This window comes from Ranitomeya imitator, chromosome 2 (genome assembly GCF_032444005.1).
Source record: "Ranitomeya imitator isolate aRanImi1 chromosome 2, aRanImi1.pri, whole genome shotgun sequence".
Taxonomy (NCBI): Eukaryota; Metazoa; Chordata; class Amphibia; order Anura; family Dendrobatidae; genus Ranitomeya; species Ranitomeya imitator.
The window spans coordinates 593347309-593371739 of NC_091283.1; the positions used below are offsets into that span (position 1 = coordinate 593347309).

A 24431-nucleotide genomic window follows, 5' to 3' on the forward strand; every position below is an offset into this window, starting at 1 on the left:
TGACTTTTTGAATGGAAAATTAGCTCCAATTGTTAGCGGACACCATGTCGCGTTTGGAGAGCCCCTGTGTGCCTAAACATTGGAGCTCCCCCACAAGTGACCCCATTTTGGAAACTAGACCCCCCAAGGAACTTATCTAGATGCATATTGAGCACTTTAAACCCCCAGGTGCTTCACAGAAGTTTATAACGCAGAGCCATGAAAATAAAAAATAATTTTTCTTTCCTCAAAAATGATTTTTTAGCCTGGAATTTCCTATTTTGCCAAGGATAATAGGAGAAATTGGACCCCAAATATTGTTGTCCTGTTTGTCCTGAGTACGCAGATACCCAATATGTGGGGGTAAACCACTGTTTGGGCGCACGGCAGGGCTCGGAAGGGATGGCACGCCATTTGGCTTTTTAAATGGAAAATTAGCTCCAATCATTAACGGACACCATGTCACGTTTGGAGAGCCCCTGTGTGCCTAAACATTGGAGATCCCCCAGAAATGACACTATTTTGGAAACTAGACCCCCAAAGGAACTAATCTAGATGTGTGGTAAGGACTTTGAACCCCCAAGTGCTTCACAGAAGTTTATAACGCAGAGCCATGAAAAAAAAAAAAAAAATTATTTTCTCAAAAATGATCTTTTAGCCTGCAATTTTTTATTTTCCCAAGGGTAACAGGAGAAATTTGACCCCAAAAGTTGTTGTCCAGTTTCTCCTGAGTACGATGATACCCCATATGTGGGGGTAAATCACTGTTTGGGCACATGCCGGGGCTCGGAAGTGAAGTAGTGACGTTTTGAAATGCAGACTTTGATGGAATGCTCTGTGGGCGTCACGTTGCGTTTGCAGAGCCCCTGATGTGGCTTAACAGTAGAAACCCCCCACAAGTGACCCCATTTTGGAAACTAGACCCCCAAAGGAACTTATCTAGATGTGTGGTGAGCACTTTGAACCCCCAAGTGCTTCATAGAAGTTTATAATGCAGAGCCGTGAAAATAATAAATACGTTTTCTTTCCTCAAAAATAATTATTTAGCCCAGAATTTTTTATTTTCCCAAGGGTTACAGAAGAAATTGGACCCCAAAAGTTGTTGTCCAGTTTCTCCTGAGTACGCTGATACCCCATATGTGGGGGTAAACCACTGTTTGGGCACATGCCGAGGGTCGGAAGTGAAGTAGTGACGTTTTGAAATGCAGACTTTGATGGAATGCTCTGTGGGCGTCACGTTGCGTTTGCAGAGCCCCTGATGTGGCTTAACAGTAGAAACCCCCCACAAGTGACCGCATTTTGGAAACTAGACCCCGAAAGGAACTTATCTAGATGTGTGGTGAGCACTTTGAACCCCCAAGCGCTTCATAGAAATTTATAATGCAGAGCCGTGAAAATAATAAATACGTTTTCTTTCCTCAAAAATAATTATTTAGCCCAGAATTTTTTAATTTTCCCAAGGGTAACAGGAGAAATTTGACCCCAATATTTGTTGTCCAGTTTCTCCTGAGTACGGTGATACCCCATATGTGGGGGTAAACTACTGTTTGGGCACATGCCGGGGCTTGGAATTGAAGTAGTGACGTTTTGAAATGCAGACTTTGATGGAATGCTCTGCGGGCGTCACGTTGCGTTTGCAGAGCCCCTGATGTGCCTAAACAGTAGAAACCCCCCACAAGTGACCCCATTTTGGAAACTAGACCCCGAAAGGAACTTATCTAGATGTGTGGTGAGCACTTTGAACCCCCAAGTGCTTCATAGAAGTTTATAATGCAGAGCCGTGAAAATAATAAATACGTTTTCTTTCCTCAAAAATAATTATTTAGCCCAGAATTTTTTATTTTCCCAAGGGTTACAGGAGAAATTGGACCCCAAAAGTTGTTGTCCAGTTTCTCCTGAGTACACTGATACCCCATGAGTGGGGGTAAACCACTGTTTGGGCACACGTCGGGGCTCAGAAGGGAAGTAGTGACTTTTGAAATGCAGACTTTGATGGAATGGTCTGCGGGTGTCACGTTGCGTTTGCAGAGCCCCTGGTGTGCCTAAACAGTAGAAACCCCCACAAGTGACCCCATTTTAGAAATTAGACCCCCCAAGGAACTTATCTAGATATGTGGTGAGCACTTTGAACCCCCAAGTGCTTCACAGACGTTTACAACGCAGAGCCGTGAAAATAAAAAATCATTTTTCTTTCCTCAAAAATTATGTTTTAGCAAGCATTTTTTTTTATTCACAAGGGTAACAGGAGAAATTGGACCCCAGTAATTGTTGCGCAGTTTGTCCTGAGTATGCTGGTACCCCATATGTGGGGGTAAACCACTGTTTGGGCACACGTCAGGGCTCGGAAGTGAGGGAGCACCATTTGACTTTTTGAATACGAGATTGGCTGGAATCAATGGTGGCGCCATGTTGCGTTTGGAGACCCCTGATGTGCCTAAACAGTGGTAACCCCTCAATTCTACCTCCAACACTAACCCCAACACACCCCTAACCCTAATCCCAACTGTAGCCATAACCCTAAACACAACCCTAACCGCAACACACCCCTAACCACAACCCTAACCCCAACACACCCCTAACCATAACCACAACCCTAATTCCAACCCTAACCCTAAGGCTATGTGCCCACGTTGCGGATTCGTGAGATATTTTCGCACCATTTTTGAAAAATCCGCGGGTAAAAGGCACTGCGTTTTACCTGCGGATTTTCCGCGGATTTCCAGTGTTTTTTGTGCGGATTTCACCTGCGGATTCCTATTGAGGAACAGGTGTAAAACGCTGCGGAATCCGCACAAAGAATTGACATGCTGCGGAAAATACAACGCAGCGTTTCCGTGCGGTATTTTCCGCACCATGGGCACAGCGGATTTGGTTTTTCATATGTTTACATGGTACTGTAAACCTGATGGAACACTGCTGCGGATCCGCAGCCAAATCCGCACCGTGTGCACATAGCCTAATTCTAAAGGTATGTGCACACGCTGCGGAAAACACTGCGGATCCGCAGCAGTTTCCCATGAGTTTACAGTTCAATGTAAACCTACGGGAAACAAAAATCGCTGTGCCCATGCTGCGGAAAAACTGCACGGAAACGCAGCGGTTTACATTCCGCAGCATGTCACTTCTTTGTGCGGATTCCGCAGCGGTTTTACAACTGCTCAAATAGAAAATCGCAGTTGTAAAACCGCAGTGAAATGCGCAGAAAAACAGCGGTAAATCCGCCATAAATCCGCAGCGGTTTTTGATGGGAGGGTCATCCACCAGCTCAGGGGCACAGCGATGGGGAGTCCATGTGCCCCAACTTACGCTAATTTGCTCCTGGGCTGGTGGGAGGAGACGATGATGTTTAGAGATGACGATGATGTTTAGAGATGACGATGACAAGTGGTGTCCCCATATTGTTTTTTGGGGACGCTTTATTGATGATATTTTGGTTATCTGGTCTGGTGATGGAGGTACATTTAAGGAATTTGTGGCACATTTAAATGTAAATGATGTGGGCCTTAGGTTCACCCATGAAGTAGGGGGTGACTGTATCTCATTTTTGGACGTACGGCTGTGGAGAGGAGAGTTGGGTACTATCAATAGCACCATCTTTCGTAAAAAAACGGCGACTAATAGTCTCCTACGATGGTAAAGCTATCATCCCACTAGTTTAAAGAAAGGGATCCCCAAATGGCAGTTTTTTAGACTTCGGCGTAATTGCTCCTCACTACAGGACTTTGACTATCAAGCCAATATTCTAAAAAGGAGATTTAGAGACAGGGGGTACCCTGAACATGTTATAGAGAAAGGGTATGAGATTGCAAGGAATTCCAATTGTTTACAATTATTCACACCTAGACCAAAAAAGGAAGGGGGTGATGTTACCCGTCTGATTGCGACTTATGACGATCAAAATTCTAAAATGGTGAGAATACTGGGAAGGTATTGGAATATCTTGAGGGCAGACCCCGACATAGTGGATTATATCCCTAAGACTCCTTCGGTAACATATAGGAGAGGCAAGTCGATACGGGATCGTGTCGTTCATAGTCATCTCCAACCCCAAAATACAGGTGGTACGTGGTTAGAACAGAGGGGTATAGGTACCTTTAAATGTAGAGGATGTAAAGTGTGCCAATATGTTAAACAATCTAATACCTTCACTAGTGCCACAACAGGACGGATTTTCAAAAATAGGGATTTTGCTAGTTGTGTGAAGGCGGGGGTTGTCTACCTGTGTACTTGCAGCTGTCCTTTAAACTATGTGGGAAAAACTAAAAGGCAGTTGAGAACAAGGATAAGTGAACACATAGGGGACATAAAACATAAGAGGGATACCCCGCTGGCACGACATATGGTGGAGAACCATAAAGGTGACCTAACATCTTTCCACTTTCAAGTTATCGAGACCGTCCCCCAATCTGTCAGGCTAGGCGACTGGGATCGCAAGATATTACAGCGAGAAACGAGGTGGATTTACCTCCTAGACTCCATGTCCCCCTTGGGATTAAATGAGCAACTTAGCTTTACCAGTTTTATTTAAAGTAGTGTTCACTTAGGTTTACAAGATGAGAACTGTTATTTGGTATAGGTCCTCTTGGTGACCACCAATTTGTTCATTACCTTATGGTGTGAACATGATTAATAGGTCTTTCTAAATGGAATCATACTTATTTTGCATGATGGTCTGTTTCGGACCCTCTCACTGATTTTATTTTTGCTGCACGGTCATTTTTTCAAAAATATCACCTTCCCCTTTATCTTTGGGGATAGGTTATAATTCTGGTATTACTTCATTAAAAGTTCGGAATTAGCAGTGCTCCCACATACTTGCGGTATTCTGTCTAGCAAGTTTGTATAACGCCTCTGGTTTGATTGACCAGCGTGCAACGCGGTGAGCTCTATGCTCTGGTGTCATAGGCTAAGCAAGTTTGTATGAAGTTTGGTACAAGTTTGAGAGACCAGCGTGGAACGCTGTGAGCCCCACTGAACGGAAACACTCTGGCGTCATAGACTAAGCGCCACTTCCGGTTTCATCGGGCGCTCTAGTATGGCGGTGTATAAGAAACACAATCTGGTAAGACACGTGCAGCCCTTCATTGAGAGCGGTCATTCCGGGACGCAGCTCACTACAGTTGCCTCGGACTTGCTGAGCGGTTACTTCGAGACGCAGCTTATTATAGCTTCCTCTGTCCGCTAGAGGCCCCACTCCTTCCCCTGATGAACCCTGGTGCATTATCCTGGGAGGAAACGCGTCGGGATGGGCGGCAGCATATGCATGAGTACATCCTTTATTTTTGACCATTGCTTTATTATTTGAGAGGTGCTAGTGTTTGGCATATTAACATTTGATTGTCTCTGTAGTATACTAATTTGCCTACATAAGGTATACTCCTGTGAATACATTGTGCCTATTATTAGGGTATACCACAAGGTGTTGACAAAAGGTTCATTATTACTGTATACCGCAACCAATTATTTTGCCTCTATATATTAGACACCTTGTGCACCTTTCTTATATCAAGATCAACAGAAGGGTAATTGTTTATATGACCCTCTTTTTGTGGAAACTATCCCACATTAGATCTTTTAAGCTATTTCTTTACACATTATAAGCATTTGTACACTTTATATTAAGTTATGGTGTGGTGGTGGTTTCATTTTTTATAAGATCCTGCAGGGTCACAAGGGAGAGCCGTCGACGAGTGGGGGCGCCACATCGACTTTAGGGTGCCAACCTCTGCTGTGAGGTAGGGCTAGTGAGGGAAAGATCACGCCCCCCCCCCCACCGTCTAGTCTCTATCCTTTCATATATTGTTTATGTTAAGATAGATTAAGGTGTTACTGTCTCCTGACCTGTTTTTATGGGTATTTTTACTCAGTATTTGTTAAAAGTTATATTTTAAAGGGGTTTTTTCAGTCCTTTGGTTATACCTCCTAATTATACCCTGTATGTATTGTTTTTGGTTACTACTTAAAAGGTGACCAGAGATTTCTTATTTTTCCAACAAAATTTACAAAACCATTTTTTTAGGGACCACCTCACATTTGAAGTGACTTTCGGGGGCTTAAAGGACAGAAAATACCCCAAATTGACACCATTCTGAAAACTGCACCCTTCAAAGTCCTGAAAACCATATTCAAGAAGTTTATTAACTTTTCAAGTGCTTCACAGGAACGAAAGCAATGTGGAAGGAAAAAAATAACATTTTACTTTTTTTCACAAAAATGTTACTTTAGCTCCAAATTTGTTATTTTCGCAAGGGTAACATGAGAAAATCTGTTGTGCAATTTCTCCTGAGTACGCCAATACCCCATATGCTTTTCCAGAGTCTTTGTTCTACCAATAAAGTGGGAACCCAATATAACTCTAGTGACAGATGATGGAACTGAGTGGGGCTAGTTTTCTGTGGGATAAATTGGGGTTTTTATCAGTAACATTTTGGGGTACATAACATTTTTTTATTGTTTTCAGTACAAGGCTGGGATCACATTCTTGTGTTCTACTCTGAGCACTTACGTCTCGGTTTCCGTGTAAATCCCACAAAAATACGATTCAGATGAAACCCTCAATAGAAACACCCACCGTGAGGCAGATGGAGACACTTCATACTCAAAAATGATGGGATACCACCGGAACAAAGACCAGTCCAAAGTAGCTCCACCTACCTCAAAAGTGAGTGGTTTCATCTGGGGTTTTGTCTGAATTGCGGTTTTGGGAATTTACAAGAAAACCCCGAAGTAAGCGAAGAGCGCAGGGTAAATGTGACCCCCAATCGGCCCTGAACGGTCGCAAAATTGTCCGGGTCCGATACTGCAGGGTGTCAGCTGTACTGTACTGTTTTAAAACAGCGAAGAGGGAAATAAGTACCCTTAACGATTAAATGTGTATCGGTGGTAGTTATGCTAATAAAGTGTCACATTCTGGAATTATACAAGGCTGAAGGCTTTTGAAGCCTCCAGTAAACACATGAAACAGCTGATAGGCCGTGATTGTGTTACGCACCAGTCTTGTCCTCCAGGCTGCACTCTGCTCGCTTGTCCTATGGCCGCTGCTTTTTGTTGTGCTCCACATTGGGCCTTACAATTGGCCCAGCATTCCTCAGTGACATCAACTCCCAAGGCCTTTTAAGGTCAATTTGGAAACACCCTTGTGTCTGAGTGTTGACTGTTGCCATTATCCCCTCAGATCCCTGTGATTTCTTCCGATTGCATTCAATGCACCTCAACACCTGCTGGCTAACCCATCATTTGCTATAAACGTCTCAAACTGCTTCTTAGGGTATGTGCACACGTCCGGATTTTTAGCGTTTTTTTTTGCGGAATTTCGCCATAAAAACGCTATAAATCCGCTAAAAAAACGCTAACATTATGCATCCTATCATTTAGAATGCATTCCGCATTTTTTGTGCATATGTTAGTGTTTTTTTCCGCAAAAAAAACGCATACCGCAAAAAATCCGGACATGCTCTATCTTTTTGCGGATTTTCTGCGGATTTCCTATCAAAATGGACATTCCGGAAAAATCCGCAAAAAAAAGCGTCAAAAACGTGCAAATTCCGCGCAAAATCCGCGCGAAAAAAGCATGCGGATTTCTGGCAGAATTCTCCGGATTTTGTCAGGAAAAAATCCTGACGTGTGCACATACCCTCAATGTCTGTTAACATTACGTACTATCTAATGTGCATGCTACCTACTGCTGGTTAACTGTTTGCTGTAAGCATTATGACTGTTATTAGAGAATGCGAGCCCCTGAAAATATATCAGTAAAAGGGACGCTCGAAATCATGTTGACCCGCTGTCTCTTTCATTCGGTAATCAACATATTGTGGTTTATTTGAAATGGTATGCTCCCTCCTTCCCCTTTTTTTGTTCAGGTAAATGGTACTGACCTTCTAGAAGAATCTGTTGTCAGGTCACATGTGCAGGCAGTTTTAAGCAACAAGTCTCTGATTGGAAGATATCAGTTTTGGCGGGAAGGTTTTTCTATATAAACTGTAAATCACTGGTTCCAGTCCTGTCAGACTGAAGAGATCGACACTGAAGAATCTTCCTGCCCACCTGCCTTTGATGTTAAGATTATATTCATTGCAGTGTGAATTTGAGGGAGTCACCCAGCTAACGCTGGGTGGACAGGATTTTTAATGGATTGATATAATATTAGATTGATTATTATTTATTAAAAGGTTGAATAAAAAATATTAATATGTGGTTTAATTATTATTTGTAATGTTTTGGTAACCCCAAATAAACACCACGGCCTTTTATTCCAAGCTCTGGTTGTTTTGTCTTTTATTATAACTATTAGTCTTTAGTTATCAGTTTGCAAATGTGATCCGATGTTCGTTACTAACTGCTGAGGATCCTATCTTCATCTGAGTGCTGCTTAAGACATGACATGTTCCATTTATCTGGCCTTACTGTTCCATGTGCCTTCCTGCCAGCTGTGCCAACGCCCTGTGTACCTGTGCCCACTCTGACATGGGGCTTCGTGATTCCACCTCACTGTATGAGGATAACAGATCGAACAGATCCCAAACTTTTTACCTTCTTAGTTGTCATTGTCAATAGGAACTGCAATATCTAAGTGGTTGATAGAAGGAGGGAGTTACGCTGTCATCCTATCAATCCCACCCTTCCTGCAATGCAACTGCAGAATGCTGATGCATTACTCTGCCAGATGTCTGACAATGACTCCTAGGTCTGTCCTATTGGCAAAAAAGGAGAGCAACACCTCGTACACTAATGGCATATCCACTGGATATTGCATAAATGTTTAAAGAAGATGTGGATACCTACAATGGGACACGCATCTATCTCGAGAATAGGATCCTGGTGTTTGCCACTGTCAGCGAAGACTTGGTTGGAATTCACATTCATCTGTATGGGAATTCAGAGTAACTTTACACTAACAGAAGCACACAATGGGGCACCGTTCATGAGATGTTTTCTTGGTATTGCCGAGTAGTCCATAACAAAGTATCATGTTATTCCACCTGCATGGTGATTTCTGAATAAATAAAAAAAACCTTCCCATGGCTCCATCTACGTAACATGAAAAGGTTAAGGCTCACAGGATATGGTGACACAAAAATATAATTTTCTTTATCCTTTTAATGGCTGCCATTACATTGTCTAACTGACCTGAGAAATAAGGCCACATGAACACGTTAAGTATTTGGTGAGTTTTTTTTTACCTCATAGCTGGGATGCTATTCTCTTAAGGTACCTTCACACATAACAATTTCGTTAACGATATTGTTGCTTTTTGTGACGTAGCAACGATATTGTTAACAAAATCGTTATGCGTGACAGCGACCAATGATCAGGCCTTTGCTCGGAGATCGTTGGTCATTGGGGAATGGTCAGGACCTTTTTTATTATTATTATTATTATACATTTTTATAGCGCCATTTATTCCATGGCACTTTACATGTGAAGTGTTTTTTGGTCGCTGATCACCGGCTGTCATCGATGAATTGGCGTGTGTGACGCCAGCGATGTGTTCACTGGTAACCAGGGTAAATATCGGGATATTAAGCGCAAGGCCGCGCTTAGTAACCCGATATTTACCCTGGTTACCATTGTAAAAGTTAAAAAAAAAAAAAAACAGTACATACTCACATTCCGATGTCTGTCACGTCCCCCGCCGTCAGCTTCCCTGCACTGACTGTCAGCGTCGGCCGTAAAGCAGAGCACAGTGGTGACGTCACCGCTGTGCTCTGCTTTAAGGCCGGCGCTGACAGTCAGTGCGGGAAGCTGACGCCGAGGGACGTGACAGACATCGGAATGTGAGTATGTACTGTTTTTTTTTTTTTTTTTCAACTTTTACAAGAGAACCAGGAGTGGAACAATCGGAGGAAAAGTATAATAGAAACACGTTACCACTTCTGTATTTATCACCCACTCCAGGTTTTAGCTTACAAATACTGAGGTAAAAAACTCACTAAATACACGTGTGAATGTGGCCTAAATATATATACACAGTATATATATATATACATAAATATATGTATATAAATATCACATTGTGTTTCTCTATTATACCTGCTTTGTTACAGAAAGAAGATGCAATAAAAATGAATATCTGCCAATTAAATATTTATTGCAGGAAATCCCAACTTCTGCATCATAAAACACTGAGTATGAAATGATTCCAATCCCTACTGCACAAAGTTGTATATTCCCTGTGTTGGGTACTCCGCGCTCCCTACTCTCGGCCAAATCTCAATCACAGGGCTTGCTTACACAAGCGTATAACTCGGACAAGTGCTATCCGATATTTTATGGGACAGCACTCGGACCAATCGGATCCCATGCACCCATTTAAGTCTGTGGGTACGTGTAAAACATCACACTGAACTCGATTGTTATCCGAGTGCAGTCAGATTTACGTGGAAGAAGACAATGGAGAAATTAAATTCTCCGTACCTGTGATCTTATTCTCAGAATCGCAGCACAGTAAACTAACACTCGGTTCAAATGCTGATCAGAGTGTCATTACCTTCACTGACATGATTGTGTCGGAGGAGAGAATCATCACTCGTGTGAGCGAGCCCATAGCGTCACGATCCTATACAGAGAATTACCTGATCACAAATCTACCTCGGTGCTTGCAGTACATTGTATTATATTTTTGTTAGGATCCCGGCATGCACATCATTCATGCTCAATACACAGCGCCCTCAGGAGTGTTCATAAAGAATGACATTGGAAACCTGAAATATCTTCCTACTGTACTAAACTCTGTTTACAGCCCACAGAGAGTATAGACAGCATTTGCGGACAGCTACAAAACCGTGGGTTAAATACAAGAGACTTCACTATAATTACATCCTGTAGGGCCTCTCTTTATGACACCACCTCTTAAGTGGGACTCTGTCAGCACAGAATCGCCCTTTAACCCCTTCATGACCCAGCCTATTTTGACCTTAAAGACCTTGCCGTTTTTTGCAATTCTGACCAGTGTCCCTTTATGAGGTAATAACTCAGGAACGCTTCAATGGATCCTAGCGGTTCTGAGATTGTTTTTTCGTGACATATTGGGCTTCATGTTAGTGGTAAATTTAGGTCAATAAATTCTGTGTTTATTTGTGATAAAAACAGAAATTTGGCGAAAATTTTGAAAATTTCGCAATTTTCACATTTTGAATTTTTATTCTGTTAAACCAGAGAGTTATGTGACACAAAATAGTTAATAAATAACATTTCCCACACGTCTACTTTACATCAGCACAATTTTGGAAACAAAATTTTTTTTTTGCTAGGAAGTTATAAGGGTTAAAATTTGACCAGCGATTTCTCATTTTTACAACAAAATTTACAAAACCATTTTTTTAGGGACCACCTCACATTTGAAGTCAGTTTGAGGGGTCTATAAGGCTGAAAATACCCAAAAGTGACACCATTCTAAAAACTGCACCCCTCAAGGTGCACAAAACCACATTCAAGAAGTTTATTAACCCTTCAGGTGCTTCACAGCAGCAGAAGCAACATGGAAGGAAAAAATGAACATTTAACTTTTTAGTCACAAAAATGATTTTTCAGCAACAATTTTTTTATTTTCCCAATGGTAAAAGGAGAAACTGAACAACGAAAGTTGTTGTCCAATTTGTCCTGAGTACGCTGATACCTCATATGTGGGGGTAAACCACTGTTTAAGCGCACGGCAGGGCTTGGAAGGGAAGGAGCGCCATTTGACTTTTTGAATGAAAAATTGGCTGCACTCTTTAGCGGACACCATGTCACGTTTGGAGAGCCTAAAAATTGGAGCTCCCCCACAAGTGACCCCATTTTGGAAACTAGACGCCCCAAGGAACTTATCTAGATGCATAGTGAGCCCTTTAAACCCCCAGGTGCTTCACAAATTGATCCGTAAAAATGAAAAAGTACTTTTTTTTCACACAAAAATTCTTTTAGCCTCAATTTTTTCATTTTCACATAGACAACAGGATAAAATGGATCATAAAATTTGTTGGGCAATTTCTCCTGAGTACACCGATAACTCACATGTGGGGGTAAACCACTGTTTGGGCACATGGTAAGGCTCGGAAGGGAAGGAGCACCATTTGACTTTTTGAATGAAAAATTATCTCCATCGTTAGCGGACACCATGTCGCGTTTGGAGAGACCCTGTGTGCCTAAACATTGGAGCTCCCCCACAAGTGACCCCATTTTGGAAACTGGACCCCCCAAGGAACTTATCTAGATGCCTAGTGAGCACTTTAAACCCTCAGGTGCTTCACAAATTGATCCGTAAAAATGAAAAAGTACTTTTTTTTCACAAAAAATTTCTTTTCACCTCAATTTTTTCATTTTCACATGGGCAATAGGATAAAATGGATCCTAAAATTTGTTGAGCAATTTCTTTCGAGTACGCCGATACCTCATATGTGGGGGTAAACCACTGTTTGGGCACACAGCAGGGCTCGGAAGGGAAGGCGCGCCTTTTGACTTTTTGAATGGAAAATTAGCTCCAATTGTTAGCGGACACCATGTCGCGTTTGGAGAGCCCCTGTGTGCCTATGCATTGGAGCTCCCCCACACGTGACCCCATTTTGGAAACTAGACCCCCCAAGGAACTTATCTAGATGCATACTGAGCACTTTAAACCCCCAGGTGCTTCACAGAAGTTTATAATGCAGAGCCATGAAAATAAAAAATAATTTTTCTTTTCTCAAAAATGATTTTTTAGCCTGGAATTTCCTATTTTGCCAATGGTAATAGGAGAAATTGGACCACAAATGTTGTTGTCCAGTTTGTCCTGAGTATGCAGATACCCCATGTGTGGGGGTAAACCACTGTTTGGGCGCACGGCAGGGCTCAGAAGGGAAGGCACGCCATTTGGCTTTTTAAATGGAAAATTAGCTCTAATCATTAGCGGACACCATGTCGCGTTTGGAAAGCCCCTGTGTGCCTAAACATTGGAGATCCCCCACAAATGACCCCATTTTGGAAACTAGACCCCCAAAGGAACTAATCTAGATGTGTGGTGAGCACTTTGAACCCTCAAGTGCTTCACAGAAGTTTATAACGCAGAGCCATGAAAATAAAAAAAAAAAATTCTTTTCTCAAAAATGATTTTTTAGCCTGCAATTTTTTATTTTCCCAAGGGTAACAGGAGAAATTTGACCCCAAACGTTGTTGCCAGTTTCTCCTGAGTACGCTGATACCCCATATGTGGGGGTAAACCACTGTTTGGGCACATGCTGGGGCTCGGAAGTGAAGTAGTGACATTTTGAAATGCAGACTTTATTGGAATGCTCTGCGGGCGTCACGTTGCGTTTGCAGAGCCCCTGATGTGGCTAAACAGTAGAAACCCCCCACAAGTGACCCCATTTTGGAAACTAGACCCCGAAAGGAACTTATCTAGATGTGAGGTGAGCACTTTGAACCCCCAAGTGCTTCACAGAAGTTTATAACGCAGAGCCGTGAAAATAATAAATACGTTTTCTTTCCTCAAAAATAATTATTTAGCCCAGAATTTTTTAATTTTCTCAAGGGTAACAGGAGAAATTTGACCCCAATATTTGTTGTCCAGTTTCTCCTGAGTACGGTGATACCCCATATGTGGGGGTAAACTACTGTTTGGGCACATGCCGGGGCTTGGAATTGAAGTAGTGACGTTTTGAAATGCAGACTTTGATGGAATGCTCTGCGGGCGTCACGTTGCGTTTGCAGAGCCCCTGATGTGCCTAAACAGTAGAAACCCCCCACAAGTGACCCCATTTTAGAAACTAGACCCCCCAAGGAACGTATCTAGATATGTGGTGAGCACTTTGAACCCCCAAGTGCTTCACAGACGTTTACAACGCAGAGCCGTGAAAATAAAAAATCATTTTTCTTTCCTCAAAAATTATGTTTTAGCAAGCATTTTTTTATTTTCACAAGGGTAACAGGAGAAATTGGACCCCAGTAATTGTTGCGCAGTTTGTCCTGAGTATGCTGGTATCCGATATGTGGGGGTAAACCACTGTTTGGGCACACGTCGGGGCTCGGAAGTGAGGGAGCACCATTTGACTTTTTGAATACAAGATTGGCTGGACTCAATGGTGGTGCCATGTTGCGTTTGGAGACCCCCTGAAGTGCCTAAACAGTGGAAACCCCTCAATTCTAACTCCAACACACCCCTAACCCTTATCCCAACTGTAGCCGTAACCCTAATCACAACCCTAACCCCAACACACCCCTAACCACAACCCTAACCCCAACACACCCCTAACCCTAACCACTACCCTAATTCCAACCCAACCCTAACCCTAAGGCTATGTGCCAACGTTGCGGATTCGTATGAGATTTTTCAGCACCATTTTTGAAAAATCCGCGGGTAAAAGGCACTGCGTTTTACCTGCGGATTTACCGCGGATTGCCAGTGTTTTTTGTGCGGATTTCACCTGTGGATTCCTATTGAGGAACAGGTGTAAAACGCTGCGGAATCCGCACAAAGAATTGACATGCTGCGGAAAATACAACGCAGCGTTTCCGCGCGGTATTTTCCGCACCATGGGCACAGCGGATTTGGTTTTCCATATGTTTACATGGTACTGTAAACCTGATGGAACACTGCTGCGGATCCGCAGCCAAATCCGCACCGTGTGGACATAGCCTAATTCTAAAGGTATGTGCACACGCTGCGGAAAACGCTGCGGATCCGCAGCAGTTTCCCATGAGTTTACAGTTCAATGTAAACCTATGGGAAGCAAAAATCGCTGTACACATGCTGCAAAAAAACTGCACGGAAACGCAGCGGTTTACATTCCGCAGCATGTCACTTTCTGCGGATTCCGCAGCGGTTTTACAACTGCTCCAATAGAAAATCGCAGTTGTAAAACCGCAGTGAAATGCGCAGAAAAACCGCGGTAAATCCACAGCGGTTTAGCCCTGCGGATTTATCAAATCCTCTGCGGAAAAATCCGCAGAGGACCAGAATACGTGTGCACATCCCTACCCCTAACCCTACCCCTAACCCTAGTTCTTACCCCAACATTAGTGGGGAAAAAAAAATTCTTTATTTTTTTTATTGTCCCTACCTATGGGGGTGACAAAGGGGGGGGGGGGGGGGGAGTCATTTACTATTTTTTTTATTTTGATCAATGAGATAGGTTATATCTCAGTGATCAAAACTCACTTTGGAACGAATCTGCCGGCCAGCAGATTCGGCGGGCGCACTGCACATGCGCCCGCCATTTTGGAACATGGCGGCGCCCAGGAAAGAAGACGGCCGGACCCCGGGAGGCCAGGTAAGTATAAGGGGGGGAAAATCAGGGCACGGGTGGGGGGCGTCGGAGCACGGGGAGGTGGATCGGAGCATGGGGGGGTGGATCGGAACACGGGGGTGGATTGGAGCACGGGGTGGGGGATCGCTGTGCGGGGGGGTGGATCGGAGCACGGGGGGGGGGGATCGCTGTGCGGGGGGGATCGGAGTGCAGGGGGGTTTGATTGGAGCACGGGGGGTGTGATTGGAGCACGGGGGGAGCAGAGCACAGGACGGGGGAGCGGAGCACAGGACGGAGGGGAGCGGACCACAGATCGGGGGGCTGGGGGGGCGATCGGTGGGGTGGGGTGGGGGCACATAAGTGTTTCCAGCCATGGCCGATGTTATTGCAGCATCGGCCATGGCTGGATTGTAATATTTCACCAGTTTTTTAGGTGAAATATTACAAATCGCTCTGATTGGCAGTTTCACTTTCAACAGCCAATCAGAGCGATCGTAGCCACCCCCCCTGGGCTAAACTACCACTCCCCCTGTCCCTGCAGATCGGGTGAAATGGGAGTTAACCCTTTCACCCGATCTGCAGGGACGCGATCTTTCCATGACGCATGTGCTGCGTCATGGGTCGGAATGGCACCGACTTTCATGACGCAGCGTATGCGTCAAAGGTCGGGAAGGGGTTAATCAAGTACAGGTCAATCAAAGAAGACGGGGAGGAAGAAGGGGGTTGGAGATAGAGTGACCTAATCTGAACGCTACTGGGAGGAATAATGCATTTCTTTCCAGCAGGAGGACTCTAAGTGCAGATTCAGAGCACTAGGCTCACTAGCAGTATTTGGTCAGTATTTTACCTCAGTATTTGTAAGCCAAAACCAGGAGTGGAACAATCAGAGGAAAAGTATAATAGAAACATATGCACCACTTCTGTATTTATCACCCACTCCTGGTTTTGGCTTAGAGATACTGAGGTAAAATACTGACCAAATACTGCTAGTTTGGCAGCAGCCTAAGGCTATGTGCACACGATGCGGATTTCCGCAGGTGCGGATCCGCAGCAGTTTACCATGCGTTTACAGTTCAACATAAACGTATGGGAAAAAAAAAATGCTGTGCACATGCTGCGGAAAAAAACGTGCGGAAACGCAGCGGCTTACATTCCGCAGTATGTAAGGCTATGTGCACACGTAGTCTGGGTCCACTGCGGATTTTTCTGCAGCGGATTCCAGCAGATTTGATAAATCCGCAGTGGAAAACCGCTGCGGATTTATCGCGGTTTTCCTGCGGTTTCCACTGCGGATTTACTACTGCGGTTTTCCATAAGGGCAGTTGTAAATCCGCTGCGGAAAACGCACAAAAGAAGTGATATGCTGCGGAATGTAAACCGCTGCGTTTCCACGCGTTTTTTTCCGCAGCATGTGCACAGCGTTTTTTTTTTCCCCATACGTTTACATTGAACTGTAAACGCATGGGAAACTGCTGCAGATCCGCAGCTGCGGAAACACTGCGGATCCGCAGCAAAATCCGTATCGTGTGCACATAGCCCCATTTCTTTTGTGCGTTTTCCGCAGCGGATTTACAACTGCCCTTATGGAAAACCCCAGTTGGAAATCCGCAGTGGAAACCGCAGGAAAACCGTGATAAATCCGCAGCGGTTTTCCACTGAGGATTTATCAAATCTGCTGGAATCCGCTGCGAAAAAATCCGCAGTGGACCCAGACTACGTGTGCACATAGCCGTCTGCAGGTTAACCCCATATGTGCAGGTTAATAGTTTTTTTCACGTGACAGGTTCTCTTTAACTACTTGGCCCGCCATGATGCACCGAGCCCCTGCACTTGGTTTGAACAATCATTCTGCAGACAGATTTCCGTTAACAAAATACAGTTGAAATGATTATTATTAGGGTATGTAACCCTACTGTAACAATCAAGTCTATTAGAAGTCACACTAGAGCTCAGACATAGAAAAATGATCTCTCTGCTGTCCTATGGCCACTGAGCTTATAGCTGTAATACTCTTAGCACTTACAGTGTAGCGGCACCATTATACTACACACTGACTATACCGGGTACGTATGTGGCTGGCACACTGACTATACCGGGTACGTATGTGGCTGGCACACTATACCGGATACGTATGTGGCTGGCACACTGATTATACCGGGTACGTATATAGCTGGCACACTGATTATACTGGGTACGTATGTGGCTGGCACACTGACTATACCGGGTACGTATGTGGCTGGCACACTATACCGGGTACGTATGTGGCTGGCACACTGATTATACTGGGTACGTATGTGGCTGGCACACTGACTATACCGGGTACGTATGTGGCTGGCACACTATACCGGGTACGTATGTGGCTGGCACACTGATTATACCGGGTACGTATATGGCTGGCACACTGACTATACCGGGTACGTATGTGGCTGGCACACTGATTATACTGGGTACGTATGTGGCTGGCACACTGACTATACCGGGTACGTATGTGGCTGGCACACTATACCGGGTACGTATATGGCTGGCACACTGATTATACTGGGTACGTATGTGGCTGGCACACTGACTATACTGGTCCCAACCCCATTTATAAGGCAAGAAATCCCACTTATTAAACCTGACAGGGTACACCTGTGAAGTGAAAACCATTCCCGGTGACTACCTCTTGAAGCTCATCAAGAGAATGCCAAGAGTGTGCAAAGCAGTCATCAAGGCAAAAGGTGGCTACTTTGAAGAACCTAGAATATAAGACATATTTTCAGTTGTTTCACACTTTCTTGTTAAGTATATAATTCCACATGTGTTAATTCATAGTTTTGATGCCTTCAGTGTGAATATACAATTTTCATAGTCATGAAAATACAGAAAAATCTTTCAATGAGAAGGTGTGTCCAAACTTTTGGTCTGTACTGTATGAGGCTAGCACACTGACAATACCGGGTACGTATATGGCTGGCACACTGACAATACCGGGTACGTATATGGCTGGCACACTGACTATACCGGGTACGTATGTGGCTGGCACACTGACTATACCGGGTACGTATGTGGCTGGCACACTGACTATACCGGGTACGTATATGGCTGGCACACTGACAATACCGGGTACGTATATGGCTGGCACACTGACTATACCGGGAACGTATATGGCTGGCACAGACTATACCGGGTATGTATGTGGCTGGCACACTGACTATACCGGGTACGTATATGGCTGGCACACTGACAATACCGGGTACGTATATGGCTGGCACACTGACTATACCGGGAACGTATATGGCTGGCACACTGACAATACCGGGTATGTATGTGGCTGGCACACTGACTATACCGGGTACGTATATGGCTGGCACACTGACTATACCGGGGTATGTATATGGCTGGCACACTGATTATACCGGGTACGTATGTGGCTGGCACACTGATTATACCGGGTACATATATGGCTGGCACACTGACTATACCGGGTACGTATGTGGCTGGCACACTGACTATACCGGGTACGTATGTGGCTGGCACACTGTCTATACCGGGTACGTATGTGGCTGGCACACTGACTATACCGGGTACATATGTGGCTGGCACACTGACTATACCGGGTACGTATGTGGCTGGCACACTGACTATACCGGGTACGTATGTGGCTGGCACACTGTCTATACCGGGTACATATGTGGCTGGCACACTGACTATACTGGGTACGTATGTGGCTGGCACACTGACTATACCGGGTACGTATGTGGCTGGCACACTGACTATACCGGGTACGTATGTGGCTGGCACACTGACTATGCCGGGTACGTATGTGGCTGGCACACTGTCTATACCGGGTACATATGTGGCTGGCACACTGTCTATACCGGGTACATATGTGGCTGGCACACTGTCTATACCGGGTACATATGTGGCTGGCACACTGTCTATACCGGGTACATATGTGGCTGGCACACTGTCTATACCGGGTACATATGTGGCTGGCACACTGTCTATACCGGGTACGTATGTGGCTGGCACACTGTCTATACCGGGTACGTATGTGGCTGGCACACTGTCTATACCGGGTACGTATGTGGCTGGCACACTGTCTATACCGGGTACATATGTGGCTGGCACACTGTCTATACCGGGTACATATGTGGCTGGCACACTGTACCGGGTACATATGTGGCTGGCACACTGTCTATACCGGGTACGTATGTGGCTGGCACACTGTCTATACCGGGTACATATGTGGCTGGCACACTGTCTATACCGGGTACATATGTGGCTGGCACACTGTCTATACCGGGTACGTATGTGGCTGGCACACTGTCTATACCGGGTACGTATGTGGCTGGCACACTGTCTATACCGGGTACATATGTGGCTGGCACACTGTCTATACCGGGTACATATGTGGCTGGCACACTGTCTATACCGGGTACATATGTGGCTGGCACACTGTCTATACCGGGTACATATGTGGCTGGCACACTGTCTATACCGGGTACATATGTGGCTGGCACACTGTCTATACCGGGTACATATGTGGCTGGCACACTGTCTATACCGGGTAGATATGTGGCTGGCACACTGTCTATACCGGGTACATATGTGGCTGGCACACTGTCTATACCGGGTAGATATGTGGCTGGCACACTGTCTATACCGGGTACATATGTGGCTGGCACACTGTCTATACCGGGTACGTATGTGGCTGGCACACTGTCTATACCGGGTACGTATGTGGCTGGCACACTGTCTATACCGGGTACGTATGTGGCTGGCACACTGACTATACCGGGTACGTATGTGGCTGGCACACTGTCTATACCGGGTACGTATGTGGCTGGCACACTGTCTATACCGGGTACGTATGTGGCTGGCACACTGACTATACTGGGCACGTATGTGGCTGGCACACTGTCTATACCGGGTACGTATGTGGCTGGCACACTGTCTATACCGGGTACATATGTGGCTGGCACACTGACTATACTGGGCACGTATGTGGCTGGCACACTGTCTATACCGGGTACGTATGTGGCTGGCACACTGATTATACCGGGTACATATGTGGCTGGCACACTGTCTATACCGGGTACGTATGTGGCTGGCACACTGACTATACCGGGTATGTGCGGTGTGCCCTCTTCTTGCCAGCTGTTGGAGGGCATGCTTCACCCCATAGCTCAGGTGCTCCAGCCCCGCCAGTATCTCACCCCTCCCCCTTACATCAGCTTGTGCTCCCCACCTCCTCCTGCCTCTTCTCTTCCTGTCATTGCACCAGTCACTGCCATTTTCCCTCCTCTTTCCATTACTCCTCCCACACTTCGCTGGCACCCCCAAACACACATACACTCTGGGACCCCCATGTCTCGCACACTGTCTGGCCTGTTACTAGGTTACTGTATTTGCGATCTGTCCAAAAAGCCGGAAGGAAACCATGGCGACCATCAATCAAGCTCGTCTACAGGCTCTGCGCATGCTCACATTCTGAGACGTGCTCTTGGCGAGCCCAAAACAAAAATGGCGGCGCCCGTGGGACCGGTGCGCTTCTGGAAGCCGGGTAAGGGGTGTACGGGAAAGAGGGTGATGGCGGGGGCTGCAGTATGTGACGTTTATGGCTGGCACACTGACTATACTGGGTATGTATATGGCTGGCACACTGACTATACCGGGTACGTATATGGCTGGCACACTGACTATATTGGGTACGTATATGGCTGGCACAGACTATACCGGGTACGTATATGGCTGGCACACTGACTATATTGGGTACGTATATGGCTGGCACAGACTATACCGGGTATGTATGTGGCTGGCACACTGACTATACCGGGTACGTATGTGGCTGGCACACTGACTATACCGGGTTACGTATATGGCTGGCACACTGACTATACCGGGTTACGTATATGGCTGGCACACTGACTATACCGGGTACGTATATGGCTGGCACACTGACTATACCGGGTACGTGTATGGCTGGCACACTGACTATACTGGGTACGTATATGGCTGGCACACTGACTATACCGGGTACGTATATGGCTGGCACACTGACTATACTGGGTATGTATATGGCTGGCACACTGACTATACCGGGTACGTATATGGCTGGCACACTGACTATACTGGGTATGTATATGGCTGGCACACTGACTATACCGGGTATGTATATGGCTGGCACACTGACTATACCGGGTATGTATGTGGCTGGCACACTGACTATACCGGGTACGTATGTGGCTGGCACACTGACTATACCGGGTACGTGTATGGCTGGCACACTGACTATACCGGGTATGTATATGGCTGGCACACTGACTATACCGGGTACGTATGTGGCTGGCACACTGACTATACCGGGTACGTGTATGGCTGGCACACTGACTATACCGGGTATGTATATGGCTGGCACACTGACTATACCGGGTACGTATGTGGCTGGCACACTGACTATACTGGGTATGTATATGGCTGGCACACTGACTATACCGGGGTACGTATGTGGCTGGCACACTGACTATACTGGGTATGTATATGGCTGGCACACTGACTATACCGGGTATGTATATGGCTGGCACACTGACTATACCGGGTATGTATGTGGCTGGCACACTGACTATACCGGGTACGTATGTGGCTGGCACACTGACTATACCGGGTATGTATATGGCTGGCACACTGACTATACCGGGTACGTATGTGGCTGGCACACTGACTATACTGGGTATGTATATGGCTGGCACACTGACTATACCGGGGTACGTATGTGGCTGGCACACTGACTATATTGGGTACGTATATGGCTGGCACACTGACTATACCGGGGTACGTATATGGTTGACACACTGACTATACCGGGTACATATGTGGCTGGCACACTGACTATACCGGGTACGTATATGGCTGGCACACTGACTATACCGGGTACGTATATGGCTGGCACACTGACTATACCGGGTACATATATGGCTGGCACACTGACTATACCGGGTTACGTATATGGCTGGCACACTGACTATACCGGGTACGTATATGGCTGGCACACTGACTATACCGGGTACGTGTATGGCTGGCACACTGACTATACCGGGTACGTATATGGCTGGCACACTGACTATACTGGGTATGTATATGGCTGGCACACTGACTATACCGGGTATGTATATGGCTGGCACACTGACTATACCGGGTATGTATGTGGCTGGCACACTGACTATACCGGGTACGTATGTGGCTGGCACACTGACTATACCGGGTATGTATGTGGCTGGCACACTGACTATACCGGGTACGTATGTGGCTGGCACACTGACTATACCGGGTATGTATATGGCTGGCACACTGACTATACCGGGTACGTATGTGGCTGGCACACTGACTATACTGGGTATGTATATGGCTGGCACACTGACTATACCGGGGTACGTATGTGGCTGGCACACTGACTATATTGGGTACGTATATGGCTGGCACACTGACTATACCGGGGTACGTATATGGTTGGCACACTGACTATACCGGGTACATATGTGGCTGGCACACTGACTATACCGGGTACGTATATGGCTGGCACACTGACTATACCGGGTACATATATGGCTGGCACACTGACTATACTGGGTATGTATATGGCTGGCACACTGACTATACCGGGTACGTATGTGGCTGGCACACTGACTATACCGGGTACGTATGTGGCTGGCACACTGACTATACCGGGTACGTATGTGGCTGGCACACTGACTATACCGGGTACGTATGTGGCTGGCACACTGACTATCCCGGGTACGTATATGGCTGGCACAGACTATACCGGGTATGTATATGGCTGGCACAGACTATACCGGGTATGTATATGGCTGGCACTGACTATACCGGGTACGTATATGGCTGGCACAGACTATACCGGGTACGTATGTGGCTGGCACACTGACTATACCGGGTACGTATGTGGCTGGCACACTGACTATACCGGGTACGTATGTGGCTGGCACAGACTATACCGGGTACGTATGTGGCTGGCACAGACTATACCGGGTACGTATGTGGCTGGCACACTGACTATACCGGGGTACGTATATGGCTGGCACACTGACTATACCGGGTACGTATGTGGCTGGCACACTGACTATACCGGGTAAGTATGTGGCTGGCACACTGACTATACCGGGGTACGTATATGGCTGGCACACTGACTATACCGGGTACGTATGTGGCTGGCACACTGACTATACCGGGTACGTATATGGCTGGCACACTGACTACTGGATACGTATGTGGCTGGCACACTGACTATACCGGGTACGTATGTGGCTGGCACACTGACTATACCGGGTACGTATGTGGCTGGCACACTGACTACTGGGTACGTATGTGGCTGGCACACTGATTATAGCGGGTATGTATATGGCTGGCACACTGACTATACTGGGTGCGTATGTGGCTGGCACACTGACTATACCGGGTACGTATGTGGCTGGCACACTGACTATACCGGGTACGTATATGGCTGGCACACTGACTACTGGGTACGTATGTGGCTGGCACACTGACTATACCGGGGTACGTATATGGCTGGCACACTGACTATACCGGGTACGTATGTGGCTGGCACACTGACTATACCGGGTACGTATGTGGCTGGCACACTGACTACTGGGTACGTATGTGGCTGGCACACTGACTATAGCGGGTATGTATATGGCTGGCACACTGACTATACCGGGTGCGTATGTGGCTGGCACACTGACTATACCGGGTACGTATGTGGCTGGCACACTGACTACTGGGTACGTATGTGGCTGGCACACTGACTATACCGGGGTACGTATATGGCTGGCACACTGACTATACCGGGTGCGTATGTGGCTGGCACACTGTTACAGGGCATCTGTATTCTGCAGTTATGGGGCACCTATGTCTGGCACTACGGGAGCTGGTGCTTTCTGAGACGTGCTCTTGGCGAGCCCAAAACAAAAATGGCGGCGCCCGTGGGACCGGTGCGCTTCTGGAAGCCGGGTAAGGGGTGTACGGGAAAGAGGGTGATGGCGGGGGCTGCAGTGTTGTGTCTTGGCCTTAGAATCAATCGGAGACGTGTTCTCAACGGAACGCAGGTTTTAAAGCTCCAAAGCAAAAAACGGTGGCCCGAGAGGCTCAGCGCGAAATGGGAGCTTAGTGTGTATGGGCCCTGTGTAGCATCGCTGCAGTACAGCTGTTACCTATAGCAACCAATCAGCATCCTGCTTTCTTTTGTCCTGTTTA

The 24431-nt window shown here is 46.1% G+C and overlaps 1 protein-coding gene across 1 annotated transcript in view; it reads left to right on the forward strand.

Moving 5' to 3' along the window:
• The first annotated feature begins 24119 nt into the window (after positions 1–24119).
• DHX35 (DEAH-box helicase 35) overlaps positions 24120–24431 on the forward strand; it is a 56002-nt gene continuing 55690 nt past the window's right edge. Inside the window, exon 1 of the mRNA XM_069752341.1 lies at positions 24120–24188. Coding sequence (XP_069608442.1) covers positions 24149–24188 — 40 coding nt within the window. The 5' untranslated portion in view covers positions 24120–24148. The remainder of the gene's footprint in view (positions 24189–24431) is intronic.